General features: G+C 40.5%; 1 protein-coding gene across 1 annotated transcript in view; it reads left to right on the top strand.

Moving 5' to 3' along the window:
• The window catches only part of ush2a (Usher syndrome 2A (autosomal recessive, mild)), a 195,904-nt gene that overhangs the window by 94,681 nt on the left and 81,565 nt on the right, over nucleotides 1-19,658 (top strand). The window contains exons 44-52 of the mRNA XM_068730789.1: nucleotides 1,047-1,204; nucleotides 2,285-2,432; nucleotides 4,592-4,747; nucleotides 7,627-7,774; nucleotides 9,794-9,936; nucleotides 17,494-18,125; nucleotides 18,505-18,674; nucleotides 18,762-18,928; nucleotides 19,100-19,188. Of these exons, the coding sequence (XP_068586890.1) occupies nucleotides 1,047-1,204; nucleotides 2,285-2,432; nucleotides 4,592-4,747; nucleotides 7,627-7,774; nucleotides 9,794-9,936; nucleotides 17,494-18,125; nucleotides 18,505-18,674; nucleotides 18,762-18,928; nucleotides 19,100-19,188 (1,811 nt within the window). The remainder of the gene's footprint in view (nucleotides 1-1,046; nucleotides 1,205-2,284; nucleotides 2,433-4,591; nucleotides 4,748-7,626; nucleotides 7,775-9,793; nucleotides 9,937-17,493; nucleotides 18,126-18,504; nucleotides 18,675-18,761; nucleotides 18,929-19,099; nucleotides 19,189-19,658) is intronic.

Genomic DNA, 19,658 nt, shown 5'->3' on the forward strand with positions numbered 1-19,658 from the left:
TTTATTACAACCTATACTGATATGGGCTTATTCACACACACAAGCACACAGTGACGTCCGCACACATATACACTCATACACTCATACACTCTCACACGCATGTGATTGGCCACATTAAGAGCTTCCTAGATGTAGTTGGCGTCCGTGGGGTTTTTGTGTCTTCATTTCCCTGATAGGTGTGTATATCTGTATTGAGCAATAATAAAACCCACACATGATTAAAGCAGAATAGACTCTTAGTTCTTAGCTCTGATCTTTTGAGCCCCTTGTATGCATTTTTATTAAGGAAAAGCACATTTGGCACCGTACTGTTTCATTTTTTTTTATTAGGTGGATGTAATGTAATGTAATTATTGTGCCTGTGTGTGTGTATGTATGTGTGTATGAACATGTGTGAGTTCCCATCTTAGTGTGTGTGTGTGTATATCTTTGTGTGCCTGTGGGGGAGTGTCGATGTGTGTGTCTGGATGAGTGCTCACCTATTTGCACCCACATTTGTGTGTGTGTCGTCGCTCCAGTAGGACTGTCCTTTTGAGGGCCTTTATCGTCAAAACGCCTATGGTTACATTTGTCGTTTCAGTGCTGTTTTCATCATTGGATCACACTAGGACACATTAACTGGCACTAAGTCAGTTTTCATTTGCATTGTAATGCAGTGATACACCATCATGTTTAAATTAATGGATTTTAAAACATGAATGAACAACAAAAAAGTTGGGACATTTTCTCTGCAAATGTTTTGTTTTAAGAGTTTTGTTAGAGTCAGGGTGATGATGTTGTGTTGAAAGAGGTATTTCAGGGCAGGGAATGAAGGCAACACATTGGTTATGTTAACAAGATTATCTATATGTTATACAGTACATATGCACAATAAACTTATTTTGGGACAATAAACACTAAAACCTGTTTACAATTACTCAGGAAATCTCCAGTCATTCCTGACCTAAGATGTCAAGCTTACTGTGGCTTGAAACCATTTTGCTCATGTCATTTTTATTCTGTATCTTATACAGTACATGCCATAATCAGATGTGTTCTTTTTGCAGGCATTATAACCAGCTATGGCCTCTGGCTAGATGGAGTGCTCATTTTAAACTCCAGTTCCTCCCTGAAGTTCTTTGTGGTGGAGGGACTTTCTCCATGGAGCCGACACGTCCTCCGGCTGCAGGCCTGTACAGCACGAGGCTGTGGCAAAGGACCAATGGTCAGTTAACTTCTTACTTGTAAACCCACTTATTTATGTATTGCTTCATAGATAATCTGCAAGATCCTTTGTGATATCTTTGAAGATAGGCAAACTTTTCTGCATTTGGATGAATCATATCCGTAGGTAAAACAAAACAGACAGTAAACCAGATATTTGTATGATGTAGATTATCGCTGTAACTAAGCAACACACAAAAACATGGCAACACATATGAGAATGCCTACTCAGACATTTTCAAAGTGTGTGTGTGTGTGCGCGTGTGTGCATGTTGTGTCACTGAGTGTCATAAAGGTGATCGATTCTCTCGGCTCAATAACGAGGTTGGCGTGGCGACAGTGACATTTGGTAGCAAATGCCACTCCACACTCAACGATGTCTCTGACGACAGGCCATATTTTGGGGCATTTTTCCAATACGGACGCCATATTTAGTCAAACACCAGTAGAACAGCTGACACAGCAGAACAGGAGGACAGGAAGGGGGTGGGGGGGTAAGAACAGGATAAAGAGGAGTAGATGACAGGATGGATGGGAAAAGGAGAAGAAAAGAGTGAGGAAAGCAGGGAGTTTAGGGATAAAAGAGTAAAATGATGAGGATAGAGTAAATGGTCAGAGCAAAGTGAGAGATGAGGTGGCAAGTGAGGATGCGAAGGGCAGCAGAGGAGAGAGTAACAGGAGCGTGAGACAGGAGGAAATGAGACAGAAGAAAGAAGCGGGGTGATGGTGAAAAAAAAGAGAAGGAGCAGTGTGAGTGGAGTGAATGAAATATATGGAGGAATGTGGCAGGAGAGAGAGATTAAGGAATAAAAAAAAGGAGGATAGAAAGTCCGAGGCCGAAGTAATTTGGGACAGATGTGTAGAGTTGTTTACTTTTACACTTAGACTAGTTATGTGTTATATTTTAACACACATTTTAATATTTCAGAATGATTTTGATATGTTTTTTTCTATATTCTATACCAGTTCGATGGATGAGAGTGAGTAGAATTATAGTAAAAAGGATTAAAGTTCTGGAGAACATGTCTGTTCTTCTGTGCATTTGAACATTTAGCTTTTGTGTCTTTTTACTTTAAATCAGGTGGAGATGCGTACATTACAGATGGCCCCAGAGGGCCCTATACTGTTGGAACTGACCAATCAGAACTCTAGATCACTCCGAGCCCGCTGGACAGCCCCTCCTAGACCGAATGGGAACCTCAGCTACACACTGTACTACAAAAGCAAAGGTAACACGTACAGCCATGCTCTCTCTCTCTCTCTCTCTCTCTCTCTCTCTCTCTCTCTCTCTCTCTCTCTCTCTCTCTCTCTCTCTCTCTCTCTCTCTCTCTCTCTCTCTCTCTCTCTCTGTTTGTTCAAAACAACAAGAGGTAAGCGATATAACTGATGCTTTTATAGCATCAGTTATATCAGAACTAAAGAGTATCATTGAAAGAAGAGCAAATAACGACACTGAAGGCTTTTCTCGATGTCGTTTCTTCTTCCGACTCACTTCGGTAAGAGTTTGATTGGCAGATGGTTCATCCAATCACCCGCCACATATTTTTTGAAATATACTTTCTCCAAACAGTTTTTCAAAACCTTTTCCAATGATGGCGAGGGGGGCTGTAGCTGACCCGAGTCGACATTGGGCGAAGGCCGCTCGCCAGGCTGTCACAGGGCTGTCACATAGAGAGAGACAAACCTGCAGCAGGTTTAGACAGGCCTGGATCAAACTACAGCTTGTTTAAACCTGCTGCACCTGACGCAAAGCTACACCACCGTGCAGCCCCATTTGCTTACTAGGCAGACAAAATGTAGATTATAAGAGAGCCACTAAACCTGCTGCATTTTCAGTGTGGCTTCACTACAACTCCAACTCTACATTATACACATTGATGTTAAGTTTATCAGAATTATCAGATGAGATTAAGGAGTTTTGTAAGACACCATACCATATCATTTTTCAAACCTCAATAACTATGCTAAAAGGGTGTGTCTTGACATTTGTCTTGTTGCTAGAATGTATTTCTCTCAGGTCAGGTTGTCCTGGAGGAAAAGTGGACATAAAAAATAGAGGTGGACAGTAAAAGCTGCTTCTCTATAGGTCTCACTCATACAGGTCAGTGCTGTCAAAGCATCAAGAAAAGTTAAAGCTAGTTAATCAAAAAACAGAAATAGGAATCTGACAAGTTTACAAACTAAACAGGCAGGAAATGAACAGACATTACTATCACAATTCAGATCACAATCAAAATATACACATTAAGTAAAGTATGGTTGTTGTTGTTGTTGTTGTTTTTTTTAAAGATGAACAGAACAGAATAATATGGGTGGAGATACACACGTATATACACACACACACACACACACACACACACTCCTCACCAACAATGCAAACTTATACTGAAAGTCAGGCCTGAAATGGGAAAGTGAAAGACGGAGTAATCAAACCAGAGTGAGAAAGGAAGTGATGTAGGATTCCAGAGCAAAACAGTGGTGTGAAGATGGATGGAAGAACAAAGACAAGCATTGGTAAACAATCGTATACAGATAGAGAGATGAGAAGCTCATATTTCCATAGATGTTTTAGAAAAGATTGCAAGTAAAAACAACATAAAACATGAAGAACAACAAAACAGCAGATGAGAACTGGACATGGAAAGAAAAGGGGAAGAAGAAAATTGAACAAGATGAGAACAGGAGCACGGGGAAACAGCAGAACACACAATTATCCTTAAACCCACACGTATTCACCAAGTCTCTTTCTCTCTCTGTCACACACACACACACACACACACACACACACACACACACACACACACACACACACACACACACACACATACACACACTGATAGAGTCAGGGACTTTGATCTGCTCCTCACAGAGGAAGAGACGGATTAAAATGAGTGGAGAGAAGGGTGGAAGAGGTGTGGAAGAAAGAGAGAGATGGTGTTTCGCTCTAGTTACCCACAACCCCTTGATTCTTTGATACACACTGCCTTCATCAGTTCCCACAAAACTGAAATGTGTTTGTGTGTGCGGGTGTGTGTCCATCTAAATATATTGGATAGCCTTACATATTGTAATTTTCTGATCCTTTTTCTTTGACTATCCTTGCATAACCTCAATATGGAGACCTCTCTCTTTTGATCACTCTCAGTTAATCTCAGTCAGTATTCCCCTCTCTTGAACTCTCACTCATTCTGTTTTCCCTCTGTTGTTAGATTATTGCGTGTCGCCTTTTTCAGCTGTCACAGTTATGACTCCAATCAATGACTGTGCCATGAAAACAATCAAATGTGCAAGATAAATAACGTCTTCCTCCTCACTTGTTAAATACACCATGCTTGGCCTAAGACCTTACACGTCTCTCTCTTTGTGTGACTTTCTCTCTGTCTCTTAGACGGTGACGGTGTGTTGGATGGAAGTATAACAGCAGGAAGCTGGTTGTCTGTGACTGACCTACAGCCTTACACCAACTACATCTTCTGGATCAGAGGGTGTAACACACAAGGTTGTGTTGAGAGCCTGCCACTCAATGTTACTACGCCCCCAGCAGGTACACATACACAAAAACACAGTAAAGGTTCTCCACCCATCATCAGACTACACCTTACAAACCTAATTTCCACTAGAAATCTAAATCTTCACACACACTCTTTAGATACATACTTATGAAATAATGAAATAAAGTATGTCACTACGGTTATGTCTTCTATTATTATAAGGTGCTTTTGGCCTCCACTAAATTGTATATGATCTGATTTAAATGGCTATAATTGTCGCTTTTTTTCTAACTCTATACAAGCCATAAACCATTGTAACATCTTTATCTCATTACTCTGATTTTAATTGCTATTCTTATGAACTGGAAAAGTTCTGTTTTATAGCTTGCTAGGCAAAAGAAAAAAAACCAAAACAATTATTCAGTGAGTAGCAGTGATAAACACAGACACACGCACACACATCATTGACTTCACTTAATGGTCTGAACACATATTTCTAATTTACACAGCGTTTGTTCATGTGTTTGTGGATGTGTGTTTGTAATTGTGTAGAATGGAGGCTGATTGTGCATACTGATAAATGTCAAAGCTGATCAGAGCAGTCTGAAGATGACGGTAACCAGGCAGCCACACACACCCCTATAGACACACATTTTACCATTTTAGCTAATATTAACAAAAGTGTTGAACACACACACACACACACACACACACACACACACACACACACCCCACCTATGTCTCAGTCAGAGAACAACAAAAGACTGACTTCGGAAAGTTTTACTGTTCAAGTTCAAAACAAAGGCATAAGAAAGTATAAATTTTAAATACCAGACGTTTCCTCTCTTTCTATCTCTCTTTCTACCTCTGTGCCTCTGGCATCTCTTTAGACTTCTTTAAGGCAAACTGTCTTGATGCGTCCTTGTTCTATGAAAGAACAGAGAGAAGATAGTTGAGCAAGAGACAGAAGAGCAGAGGAGGAGGAGAGCAGAGAGAGAGAAGTGAACATAAAAGTGCATAGTTTAAAACGATTAGTGACACCTCTGATATTGTACCTGCTAACACAGCATGAGAGAGACACAGGCTCACCAAAGGTGTGTGCCTTGTGTGATGTGTGTGTGTGTGTGTGTGTGTGTGTGTGCGTGCGTAATTCTTGAAACACTAGATTTCTGCCTCTGACACACACACACACACACACACACACACACACACACACACACACACTCACTCAGGGAATGACAATTTTGCTGATCTACTGTAGGATCCTCTATATTAATAAGTAGAAACTAGTGATGGGCTTCAAAAAGATTTAATGATAAAAAATAAAATTATTACGGTTATTTATTTATTTTTTTCTGCATTTTGGTTGTCCAAGCTATCGAGCTATCTAACTCCTTAGACAAAACTGCTTATATACAAACAGACACAAATTGGACATAAGGGTAGGAACAAAACTGCAAACATAGTCACAAGTGGAGCTTTGACCAAAATGCACAAAGACCGATTGACACGCGCGCAAACACACACACACACACACACACACAGACACCCTTTTTGTTATGTCAGAGGCATGATGTTAGGTACATTGGGACATATAGCCATCTGGTCCATTCTCGCAAATGCAGTATCTCTGGAACACCTTGATGGAATTTTTTCAAATTTGGCACATTTGTAAGGTCAAAAGTCAAACTCACTGTAACCTCTCGTCCATCCCATTCTTGTGAACATGATATATCAGGATGGTCATAATTAGAAATAATTGAAAATCATAACAACTTCATAATTGTTAATGACAATCTCACACAAATGTCTATTAGAATAAAATGATAAAGTGATGACATTTTGGACAAACTTGAACATAAACTGCAACATGAATGGTTGATGGGGGTATACAACTGTGAAGTGGTTATTCTAGTCTAAATGTGTCTGTGTATATATTCATATAATGAATGTGAATTAGAGTGAAGATTCATTTTTTGTGAAACACCAAAAATATTCTTAAAGTATAAATATATAATAAATATATATCAAAGAGTATTGTTTTGGCTTTTTTCATATACTGTGTGTGTGTGTGTGTGTGTGTGTGTGTGTGTGTGTGTGTGTGTGTGTTTGTAAAAGCCGTCTGTAGGAAAAGATGTCTTCAGCAATCAGTCTTGTTGTAGTGGAAAGAGAGCAGTGTGCTTGATTGAAGGGTCACTTTATACGTCGGAGGACCTACTCTTATTTCGCATAGTCAACACTACAGTCACCCTCATTTTCTCCTTATATTTGTTGTCCTTATCTCTTTCCTATCCTGTCTTTCCTCGCATCTTCTTTGTTTCTGTTAAGAGCACAGCTATCATACTGAATCAAGATGTTTTTACTGATTTCCCGACACTAGCACTATGCTATCATGTTCAGCTGGAAAAGAGGGGCACTGTTGAGAGAGCGAGGTCATATTGCTCTGTCTGTCTCTGTGTGTGTGTGTGTGTGTGTGTGTGTGTGTGTGTGTGTGTGTGTGTGTGTGTGTGTGTGTGTGTGTGTGTGTGTGTGTGTGTGAGTGTGTGAGAGAGCGAGACGTCGTAGTGGTTGTATATCTGTAAATCTTGCGGCTCTCTGTTGCACTTCCAGCCTCCTTTACAAAGAATATTTTCTCCTTTTGCTGTTATCTTTTTTTTCTTCTTTTGTTCTGTCCTTTTCTCTCTTTACTCCTGTCTTCTCTTTCCTCAATAAACTTGTGTCATTCGTTGAGGGTGCAGTTGATCACTGAGTGACATTGATGTAACTTTTATAATCTACTTTTTATCTTGGTCTTTTTTTCTTGCTGTCTTTTGTGTTTTACTCCTCAACTGTCCTCATTCCATCCCTCCATCTATTTTTTCACCACCGCCATCCTTCCTTCATCACCTGCTCCGTCTTCTTCTCACCATCTTGTCTCTCTCTCTCTTCATAGCCCCAGATGGGTTGTCACCTCCAAGGTTGGCTCATAGAACTAGTTCCAGTCTGAATGTATCCTGGTCCGCCCCTGCTCACTCCAACGCACCAGGCCCACTCCGGTACAGCCTGCAAATGAGGACATCCCCTCAGAGGCCTGTGATAAGGTGAGATAGAGATTTAGATTATTTTATTTTTAGATTTAAAAATGCACTGACACAGTAGCTAATCAAATGGACAAGTTTTTACACAGTTGTCCACATCGCATGCAAGTGGTCTGAGACGGTCATTATGACAAACAGCATTAACAGAAAGACAGACCCATACAACGCGCTCAGATACGTATCACAGTATATACGCACCTTAAAAATGTGTACACACATATGCATACTGTAGGAGCCGCATTTAAGTTGACACATGTACATATAACAGGGTACATTATACAGCAAAGCTGAATATGTCACATCAATATGACAGACCATCAGAAAAACAGAGAGGAAATGAGCTGGAGAGACGGTGGGAGTCAAAAAGACAAAAAAATCAAAGAGCACAGCAAAGAGAGAGACAGAGGTTGGGAAAATGTAATAGAATAAAAAGAGAGAGAGAGGGTGTGCATCTGATATGTATTCATTACATGCTTCCTGACAACAAATTGCAATTTAATCCAAGAAGAGGAGGCTCTCATTCTGTGGTAATAAATAAATGACTAGCTACATGTATTATATATCAGACAGCCATGCCCTCCTCCTCCTCTGCTATGGAAATCTCATTGTTCCCTGATTTATTCATTCATTCATTCCTTCTATCCATCTGATGCTAAATGGTCAACGGTCCCTCATTTATGACAATATTCTTTTACTTTGTCCTAGATTCCTTTGTATGATTATATGATATGGGATCAGGTATGACATAGGAATATGATAAAAAGCTATACAAATATTGTACATATTACCAAGATAGTCACTGTTTAGTGATCATACGAAACTTGTCTCTTGACATTTGTATAACATCACACTTAAAAATTAAATTTATTTAGAAAAAACAAATTACACCACATGAAAACAGATACAACATACTTGTATTGAGATAAACATCGACTGTCTTACATGAGATATATTGTGTCTGAGACGCATAATAATTTTACATTTCCAGAAAAAAACTTCATGTAGACTTTTTAAATTTGGTTTAACATGATTTAACAGGGAGATGTAACATGCAGTTAAAACATCTAGCAATGTCGTTGTAACAGTGGTTATCACTGTAGAGATAAAGTGCTGCAGTGGTGCTGGCATACTTTTGTAGGCCAACCCGGAAGCATCGCACTGGTTGCCTCGACAAAAAGCCAATGGGATTTATCCATTGGATTTTGAATAATTGTAGAACATAAGCTCTGTGGCAAACGCAAGTTTATAATACTTACACATTTTTGTTCAGCAAAAAAATTAACACCACTTTTATAATTTTTAAAGTGTGAATGCAATTGACAGATGTAAAATGCTAATGCTATGATATAAACAAACTACAATATGGTCGCATAAACGTGAATATACACAGCGACTATAACACTATTCTAGTTATTTATTCTTGTTAGCAACCCGTGTTTTTTAAGAAACTTAAAAGCTTCCAAATGGTGTAATTTTTTTTTTTTTTTTTATTGACGGATTTTCTTTCATAGAACAAAATGTTAAGATATCTTAAGCTTGTATTATCCACAGACCTTAATTCAGGCATCTAACCAAAAGTCCATTCAAAACTCATTGACTTTGAGACTGGAGAACTGGAAGTGCAAAAATGCTAACTCATTTTGGAGTTTTAGGACTCATTCCATTAGCATTCTTGGCCAGTAGCTAGCAAACACATTCTGGGGAGCTGTCCAGTGCCGAATCTCTGTGGTCAGACATTAAAGAGCAAAACAAGAGATGGTGGATAACGTTGAAGGAGAAAACGTTTTGGAAAGATAGAAATTAAGGAGTTGCAAAAAAGTTTTGTTCAGTAACTGGTGGGGACAAATTTGTTCATATTTTGTATAAATACTATATATTCACTAGCAGGTACTAGATCAACATTTGTAAAGTAAATTCACTGTCCTTCTTTGACCACCTGTTTGATTACAGCACAGCACATTTTGACCAGATCCACATGTGTTTCAGTAAATGTATGTTTGTCTCTATAAACTCCTACTGCAGGCTTATGGAAAACGCAACGGCTACCTTTTCCTACCATGTAGAGGGCCTATCACCGTACACCCAGTACATGTTAAGAGTGGTGATCTCGCACACACATGGGCAGACAGTAGGCCCCTGGGCGACCCTGCGCACCGCAGAGGACAGTAAGTTCACAGACTCATACACACAAGTGCTCACATAAAATATAACATACTGGTTACTCACAGATGCATGCATGTACACGTCTGTTCCAATGCACACAGCAAAAGAGAAACACCATTGATAAATAAACATACAAAATACATAGTTAATTCTATTGGTAGTTGTAAACAAACTTGGTGGTGGTTCAGATAAACACTCTGTTGTTCTATAGGCTACATGTTGGCAGTGGTTGTTGGCATTGTTTATTCATACTGAATTGTGCAGCCTTGGTGCTTGTGTCAGCAGTCCTGCCAAGTTTTACAAGTGACTGGCTGGCAGGTGGCTGGCAGCAGCTGGTTATTAGTTGGCCTCTACCGTCAGTTGGCCGTCAGTGCTGCTGAGTCAAAGTTAAAGTCAAGGAGTCTGACAGATCTCCTGATTTTAGGTGATGATCTAAACAATAGCCTCACACATTAAACATATGGCCTGTGGTGTGAAAAACAGAGCCTCTGCCCAGTTTCCTTTTATTCTGTGAAAGTCTCTAGAGTTTTATTTGATAAAAGTGTATTAATTTCTTGGTGTTAGTGCAGGTGGTCAATATGATCAAGCCGATAAGGAAGAGAGTCAGAGACAGAATATATTCAAAATATAACATGGGGACAAGCAAGATAGGGTGAAACACACTGACATGGTGAGATTTGCATACTGTAAGGTGTGTGTCTGTGTGTGAGTGACCTAGCCAGTGTCATTGTGGGCTAATTGCTGTAATAGAATCATATTAGCCACTGGAACAGCCTCCTCAGTGCAAAGTTATAAATTAATTAGCACCACGCTATTATCACATACATTATCATTAAGCCGCTGAGATTTGCATACATAGGATACATGCACATGTACACACACAGAAATGTGTATGTACACATGTATGTGCGGTATAAAAATACAAACACATTCACATGAACAGTGATGCACACACCCATTCAGACACACACAATTGCAGACATTTAGGAAGCATTAAATTATAGCCCTTTAGTTTTTCTCATTGCGATTCAAAATTAAATTCCCTTTAACAAACACACACAGACACACACTGTCAAACAGACTGAGCTTTTGTTGTTTTTGGTTGTGTGTACACATGTGTGTTTTCATGTGAGAGTGAAAACGTGCAAATCTACCTCTCTCTCTGTGTACGTGTGCGTGCGTGCGTGCGTGCGTGCGTGCGTGTGTAGACAGTAATAGATGTGTCCATTTGGTCACACTGTGCCCCATCGTTCAAACCTCCATCCCTCTCGTTCCCCTCTCTCTGCCTCTCTCCGGCCCCGTCGTAAGCACACTCACACACACACGCACACACTGAGAACATGTGTCATACACACACACCTCCTTGTCCTCCTTATCAATCACACACCTGCTCATGCTCACAAGCAGTAGCACATACTCATGAAGTTGCATGCTGACAACTTCATCCCCAAAAGCACATACACACACAGACTGACACTGTGACAGTTTAAGTAGGAGTAAAGACAAAACATGTATCTCACAAAAGCACAAAACATTGGGATGCTACTTAACCGTGTAGCTACACAACTCAAGAGCCCACATAAGAAATAATGATATATTGTGTGAGTACATGTGGAACTGATGTATCTGTTTTTGTTTTTTGCCCAAAATGCTGTCAGTCTTTAATCCACAATCATCCCTTTTCACAGCTCCTTGTGTCATACTGATCTCAATCAATTACTCACAATGAAATGTTACAATTGAATCGTACAGCCAGTCATGGACGTAGAGTACATACTATTGTGTCTAATCATTTTAAAGTATGCATAGGAAAAAATCTTTTAACATAATAATAGAGTACATGATAGGTATGGAAGCTTTCAATAAGAAGGGATTTAAACCCATGATGGGAGAGAGCCAGATTTCCAGATTGGGTTTTTCTAACATGTAATTTGTCACCATAAACCCATCCTCTCATCATCATGGCATTGAGAGGAAAGGCTGTGTTCCCCTCCTAATCTTCTCGCCCACTCGCTTCAAAAAATTACAACCTTAGCAAGCACTTTTACAGTTTTTTCAGTATGATTTCATGTATTGTAAAGCCAATAGTTATTATGAAATTACTGTTGTCTTTTATGCTGTTTATACATATTCGCTCTTACAAAATACTGTAATAGTGTATACAATATTCTATACTAAATACTGTACACTAAATACTGCAAACTTATGCAAAAATTCATACACATGCTCAAGTTACATATACAGTAGATATTAACATAAACGTAGTGCAGTCCTTTGAGTTTTACCTCTTTTGGAAGAGTTCCCCACTCTGATCTGTATTTGTTGGTGTGAGCTGTAACCTTGCAAGGTTTCTACTTTGTTACTGAACTGTAAATACTATACTGAAAGTTAACATGGACCTTCATTAACAACATGGATTCAAGTATGTTTTCAACTCATTACTTTCAACCCTTTTTATCTTTCCTTCATTCTTTTTCATATATATAAATGTCTTTGTCCTCTGTCTTTCATACTGTCATACCTTTTCATTTCTCAGTCTTTGTACTGAAACATGAAAAGACAGAAAAAATGACAGAATGGATTTCAGTTCTTGTTTTTGACGGACTAGCCCTTAAGTATTTACGAGAGAGAGAAGAGAATATAGAGGAAAAAAGGAAATAAGATGTGGAGAGAAAAGTGAGGAAAGGAAAATGGAGAGAGCAAAAAGGTAAAATGAGGAATTGAGGAAAAAAGAGGAAGAGAAGAAAAGAGAAGGCTAATGACAGAACAGAGAAAGAGAGACCCACGCTTCCTCCTTTCCTTTTTATCATTCCATTAAAGTTTTATATCCATCTTTTTAATGTAATTTGGTCCCTATGAATTCCTGCCGCTGCAGAACAGACAGACGGCTCCTGTGAACATAAACTCTAGCCGTGTTGGACAGCTCCCTTTCCTCTGTCTACTCCCATGTTCACACTAGCTAAGTGATCTAAGAGAGAGAGAGAGAGTGTGTGTGTGTGTGTGTGTGTGTGTGTGTGTGTGTGTGTGTGTGTGTGTGTGTGTGTGTGTGTGTGTGTCTGTAGGGGGGTGTTGTAGGGAGTATGACTAAAGCACCGTTTTGACAAAATGATCTTAGAAAGTAAGTGTGTGTGTGTGTGTGTGTGTGTGTGTGTGTGAGAGAGACAGAACATTAAAGCAGAAAGTGAGAGAGAAGTATGAAGGAGGAAAAATGCGACAGAAATGAGTTTAGAGGTAATGACAGAACACAAAGAATTAATGTTATTTAATGAATGAGTGACTGCATTAATAAATTAATAATAATCCTACCTTATTTCCCAGTATTCTGTTCAGTTAGCTGTCACAAAGAAATGTTGAAGTAATGTGAACATAATGACATTGTTATCAAGATTATTTGCATATCAAGAGATAACTAGAATATTACAGTACATAAACATGTATTTAAACATTGCTCTTTTAATATACTTTCAGAGCCAGTGGGAAAATGTACATTTCTGAAAGTAAAAAACATGATACCTCAGCAGTCAAATAGCTTTTTTTATATGTTGAGAACTTCTTTAGCAGGTTTCTCTACTAAACCCAATCAGTTCCCACTTATTTGAACAATTGACACACATTTCCACATATTTTTAGAGCCATATATTACTTTGCAGTTTTTAGTTCTGTTTCTGTAGTACAGGGATACGTCAGAAGGTTACCTGGAATCAAGTAAATCACTCCAAATAGTGAAAGTCTGAAAAGGGTATTGAAATTTTTGAGTGATTGACATTTCAGGTATCGTGATGGTCGCGGTTACTTAAAGGCTAATGTACAACACATATAGTCATGATGTTAGGGATACAAAGCAAGCTCATGACCTTGGTCATGCATCATCCTCTTTCTCACTGCCTCTTCAGTGTCTCTTAAAGCAGCAATGACATTAAATAATCTGTAGAAAAAGTAAAGATATGAAATGCAATGTAAATTCTCACCGTATTGCTTGTCACGTTTTGACACCATGTCGTAAGCATCTTGATTACAGTAAAGCTCAGCGTTTGTCCTCATTATGACTCCTAGGAGCCTCGACTCACCTTCAAAAGCCCAGTCACCCACATGCACACGTATGCACGCACGGGACCCTGTGCGAGGCTAAAAATAATACCCTTCCTCGTCTCTCCAAATGGATAGACACAGATGTACACACTTACAATATGCACAAGAAGCTACATAAGATGTATACACCCACAAGTACACACCTACACACACACACTCCTTCCTCCCTCCCCCTCTCCCAGCCCTTGTCAGTTGATTGTGTTATTACTATGCTAACCAAATCCTTATAAATGTGATTTAAGGCTTGGCGGCCCCGCGCTCCTGTTTTAGCCTTCTGCTACTGTGTTTTACTGGAGGGAGGAGGAGTAACGGTGGGAGGTGTGGAGGAAGGGATTAAGGGAGAGGGGAAAGAAAGACAAAAATGCATGGGGAATGAAGAGGTCAGAAAGGAAGGGGGGAGAGAAAAGGTGAGTGGGAGACAAGGGAAAAGAAGAGCAGTTTGGAAAGCGAGAATGGGAGGTTGAAAAACAGAAGAGTTGAGCGGGAAGGAGAGGAAGAGGGAAAGAGCGATAAGGACTCAGGAAACCAGAAAGCGAGGGCTTGCTACGCATTCCCTCAACACTCGTTCCCTCCTATCCAAGGAGCAGTAAAGCGTCAGTAAAATAAAAAAAAGGGAAAAAGCATCACCTGCATCTTAAATGAAAATTTCAATTGAAAAACTTAACAGCCCTTCAAATTGCAGAATTTTACACGCGCCAGTAAAGCCTAAATAACACTCAACACTTAGAGGGATGGAGGGGGATTGGGGGGAGGGGAGGAGAGAGAGAATGAAGGAGGAATGGGGGGGGGGCAACAACGGGGGTTATTTTTGGTTGTTGACGGGGGCTGGATCAAGGTGACTGGATTGTGTTTTTTCAATTGAGGACGTTCTACTTGCGATCTTCTTCTCTGTGCATTTCATCCTGGTGTGTTTTTTCATGTCCGTTGGAGCAGACCAACATTTTGACAGACAGACAGACAGAAGGAAATACAGCAGGGCAAACAAGGATATAGTCAAATAGACAGAAGGATGGAGAACGTTTGACAAATTAGACAAACAGGTAGTGAGACACAATCCTCCACAAAGACGGACAAAAACGCAAACAGGCCAGCAGATAGGCACATAGACGGACAGGGAGACGGGCTCCTTGGTTATTCGTGGGGTTCAGTGGACTTTTGGTGGTAATTGAATCAGTGTGAGTGCTGAGTAGAGCTAGCATAAAAACCTGTTAACCCAAAAGGTCAACTCTCTGCATTGTTTATTTAGCAGGGAGACCAGAGAGAGAGAGAGAGAGAGAGAGAGAGAGAGAGAGAGAGAGAGAGAGAGAGAGAGAGAGAGAGAGAGAGAGACCACGACACAAAGCACGAGTAACAGAAAGGGACAGGAGAAAATGAGGAGAGGTGGTGGGGGAGAAGGAAAGAAGAAAAAACGGACAGAACGAGAGATGTAGATATAAAGAACGATTGGTTGTTGGTGGGACAATTTGTGAGCTGTAAAATCAACCAAGCTTTACATCGCCATTTTGTACTATTGTTTATTTGTGTGGGAGATTAAAGAAAGTGAGTGTGTGTGAGACTAGCTGACCAGCTGCCATTTTAATATATCTTTGAATCTTCATTTGTGATGTGCCTCTCTCTGTGTCTGACTTTGTTATACACATTATATTATGTGTACCTGGTTGTGCACACATGGTTAAACTTTTGGTCAAAAGTTGTTGTTGTTGTTTTTTTGGGGGGGGGTTGCCTAATTTATCAGTAAATACATTTTTGCTTGTATAAATCATTAGGGGCCATCGGCAAATTCACCAACAAGATTTTGTGAAATATTTCAAGTTTTTAAAAGAGCTTGCCTTCTTTCCATCTCATCTCATCTCATCTTCGACCGCTTATCCGGGATCGGGTTGCGGGGGCAACAGCTCCAGCAGCGGACCCCAAACTTCCCTTTCCCAGACTACATCAGCCAGCTCTGACTGGGGGATCCCGAGGCGCTCCCAGGCCAGTTTGGAGATATAGTCCCTCCACCTGGTCCTGGGCCTCCCTCGGGGGGTTCTTTCCTTTTTTGTAAAAAAATATTGCTTGTTGTGTGCTAAATGTACCAGCAAGCTCAGGCCATTTAAAAGTTGGGAGGCATTCTGAAAAGGTTCATCATATTATCCAAATTACATATGAGGCAAACCATCTGAATTGTGATAAGCATTATACTCTAAGACACATTTTAAACTTTTAGGAGGAGCATCCTGGGCCAAACATTGAATATTAGTTGGCGTCTCACTTAGTAGAAATATACACATTCTTACACAACTGCTGTCTTGTGCACACGCGGGCTCACATGCACAACACATACAAATGCTTGCACTCTTTATCTCTCACACAGTCATGCACGCATACTCTCAACCGCTCATCTTCTTTCACCCTCTCTCTTACACACACATACACACACACACACACACACACCGCCATCTGGGAAAGCCGTTAGCGGTTAGCGGTAGCACTTAGCGACGCAGCACGCTCCCTCAGTCCGCTCAGTCACCTTGATCTGCTTGCCCTTCACACAGCACCATTACTGCTATACTGCATCACTGTGGGTGTGGGCATGCGAATATGTGTGTCAGGAAGAGTATGTGTCTACGTATATGGACATGCATCTGTGTGTGTCCATTATAGAGCAGTACAGTGGGATGTAAATGCCGGGGGAGGAGGGTGAGGAGGAGCATTACCTTCAAATGTGCTACCCTGGAGTGAAAAATGGCTCTGACTAGTCTTGTGTATGTTCTTATCCAGGCATGGACTTGTGCAGATCATGCGACTGTGTGTGCGTGTGCGTGCGCCTGTGACCTTTTGATATGCATCTCTGTCTGCCACACTTCTTGTGAGGATCATTTCACCTTCTGGACATAAGAATTCAAGGCACTCTCATGCATTGACAATGGCTGTGAACATGAATAAACAGTAGACCCAAATTAGAAATCTACTTGTTCTCTGAGACCACAGACCTGAAGTTTAGTAAATGCTTCTTTTATATAAACTTATTTCATCAAAGTACATCACTTGTATGTATTATGGGTACTTAAATTATGGGTCATATGAGTGTGTTTGCATGCATATGTATGTCATATATTTGTGTTTAGCAAAGCCAGTGCAAAAAAGTACTACAATGTTCCCAGCAGTCCAGCCGGGCTTATACATCACCTCCTGAATTCTTTGCTGAATGATGCACAGACTAAATACAATATTGGTTTGCTCATGAGGTGAAATTGTGAGAGGAAGAGCGTTTCCATGTTAATCCCTTGGATAGAAAAGGCAAAAATCTGTCTTTGTCCTTCTAATGTCTTTCTTGACATTACTTGTCAAATAGTTCTTTCGAACAGATTCTCCTTCTCTCTTTTTTCTCAGTCTCTTATAAGCTCACACACAAAGGGTATATTCATCTCTTGCCTTTTTTTAAATTTATTTTCCTTGTCTCTTTATCCATTTTTTCCCTTTACCTTTAGGTCCAGGACCAGTAGACAGTCCAGCTGTATCCAGGCTCCATCCTCGAAGTGTAACAATTACATGGGTTCCTCCCTCTCAACCAAATGGCATTATCACCAATTATACCCTCTATCTTTGCCCCAGCTCCACATCTTCTTCTGATTCCAAACCCAGCTCAGTCTCCAGCACCAGCATGACACTTAACTCCAGCTCAGGTCGTAACCCAAGGCTATTGCCCAGCACTGAGGCTGCATATCTCAACTCAAGCCATAACCTCAGGCCAACATCCAGTCTTACCACCCCAGGCTTAAGCCGCATCTCCATGTCCACTGTCACCAAAGGCAGTAATGACAGCTCAAGCTCAATCCAAGGCACTAGACCCAACCTCCTCCCTCACCCTTTCTCTAGTTTGAGTCCTGGTATCACAGACGACAACCAGATCAAGGCCACTGGTGTAAGCAATACAAGCCAAGGCCCTGCTTCCATCTCATTCCATCCCACTGAACCCAATACCCCCAATGACAGCCCCATTTCTGGTTTCTTGAGTGCAGCTTCAGATTCACGTTCATCCATTCTATCAGTCACTCTTCCAGGGAACACCACTAGCTACACTTTCCTCGACCTACAGCCATACCGAGCCTACAGCCTCCAGGTACAATATATGGCATTAATACTATAGTATAACACAATATTGTACCATATAGTGCACTAGGCTAAACATTATATTATGCAGTTTAAAAAAAACCCATGTAAATATAGTGTCATATTTAAACAAATGTTAGTCTATTTTCCTCTCTGATTATGTTGATGATGATGATGAATATACAACTATATATATTTTTATTATTAGTATTGGCATTTGAATAATCACATGCACAAATGAGACTGAATTTCAAAATGTCACTGCACCCTTTATTTTTCTGGTTGTTTCCCCTTTAACAGTTATTATAGCATGGAAGTTGAAGCTGTCAGAAACTGTTCTTATTGCTATTGGTGATTTATTATCTGCGAAATTGTTCTCCAACATCTAGGTGACGGCGTGCACCAGTGTGGGTTGCTCAGTGTCTGGGCTGTCTAAGGACTTTCGTACCCTCCCAGCTCTCCCTGAAGGGGTTCCTGCACCTCACCTTTACTCTGACACCTCTACCTCTGTTCTCTTGTCCTGGGGTGCACCAGAGTGGAGCAATGGACCACTAGAGCAGTAAGAGATGATTAAATAGATACACTTCAATCCCTCTGAGACACTTTACATTTTCATTAATTATATTGGGCCTTGTGCTGGGCATAGGTGGCTGATTGAACGCAGAGTTACTGGGACCAAAGAAGTCTCCACAGTGGGCCATCTCCCACCAGACCCTCCCCCTCTTTCTTTCCTGGACTCTTCATCGGCCCTCAGTCCCTGGACTAGCTACCAGTATCGACTTGTGCTCCATAATCAAGCTGGCAACACCACAGGTGAGGCCATATTAATGTTCTTAACTGAAATTCACTTCTATCTGACCAAGATGTATGTTTAATTTTACACTGTCTCGTGTCAGCTTTACTGACTTCGACAGTTCAACGTAATTTCCAGCCTTTGTTTTTTTACAATAGGATCTTTAACCACATATTGTTGCATACTTGCAGGACCCTGGGTCAATGTCACCACCAGACCTTCTCGGCCTGCTGGTCTCAGTCCTCCGAGGGTGAAGGTCTTGGAGCCAGAGTCACTTCAGGTATGTACACTGTTTGATCTGGCATGAGAGCACAAGAGCTCTGAAATATGGCTGCAGCACACAAATATATTCCAAGTCAGCCATGCTGCTGCTGATAGCACTTTAACAATATCTCCCATTACATTCAACAATAAAGTCAGCATGAGCTTTAAGAATTTGAATAGTGGATAAGTTTCTTTAACAGGAAAACATACAATATATTGCAACGTGCAGAAAAGACAAAGCAATGTCACACTGATTCCTCTGCCTTTCTATCTTGAGATTTAATGAGAAAGAAAAACATTCAACTCAAGGTCCCCTTCAGAAAATGGGAGGGGCTGTGACCCTGTCTGAGGCAGCTTCCTTCCTGTCGGCCATTTTGAAGGAGGGGCCAGAGTTAAGTTCCACCACTGGCTAATCCCACATCAAGGCCCATCAATGAAAGCCACTGAAACCATATTGTATGCATGCACACACGCAGATACGCGCAT

Source organism: Cebidichthys violaceus, unplaced genomic scaffold, assembly GCF_023349555.1.
Source record: "Cebidichthys violaceus isolate CVI_PGR_0920_01 unplaced genomic scaffold, fCebVio1.0.p SCAF_5, whole genome shotgun sequence".
Taxonomy (NCBI): Eukaryota; Metazoa; Chordata; class Actinopteri; order Perciformes; family Stichaeidae; genus Cebidichthys; species Cebidichthys violaceus.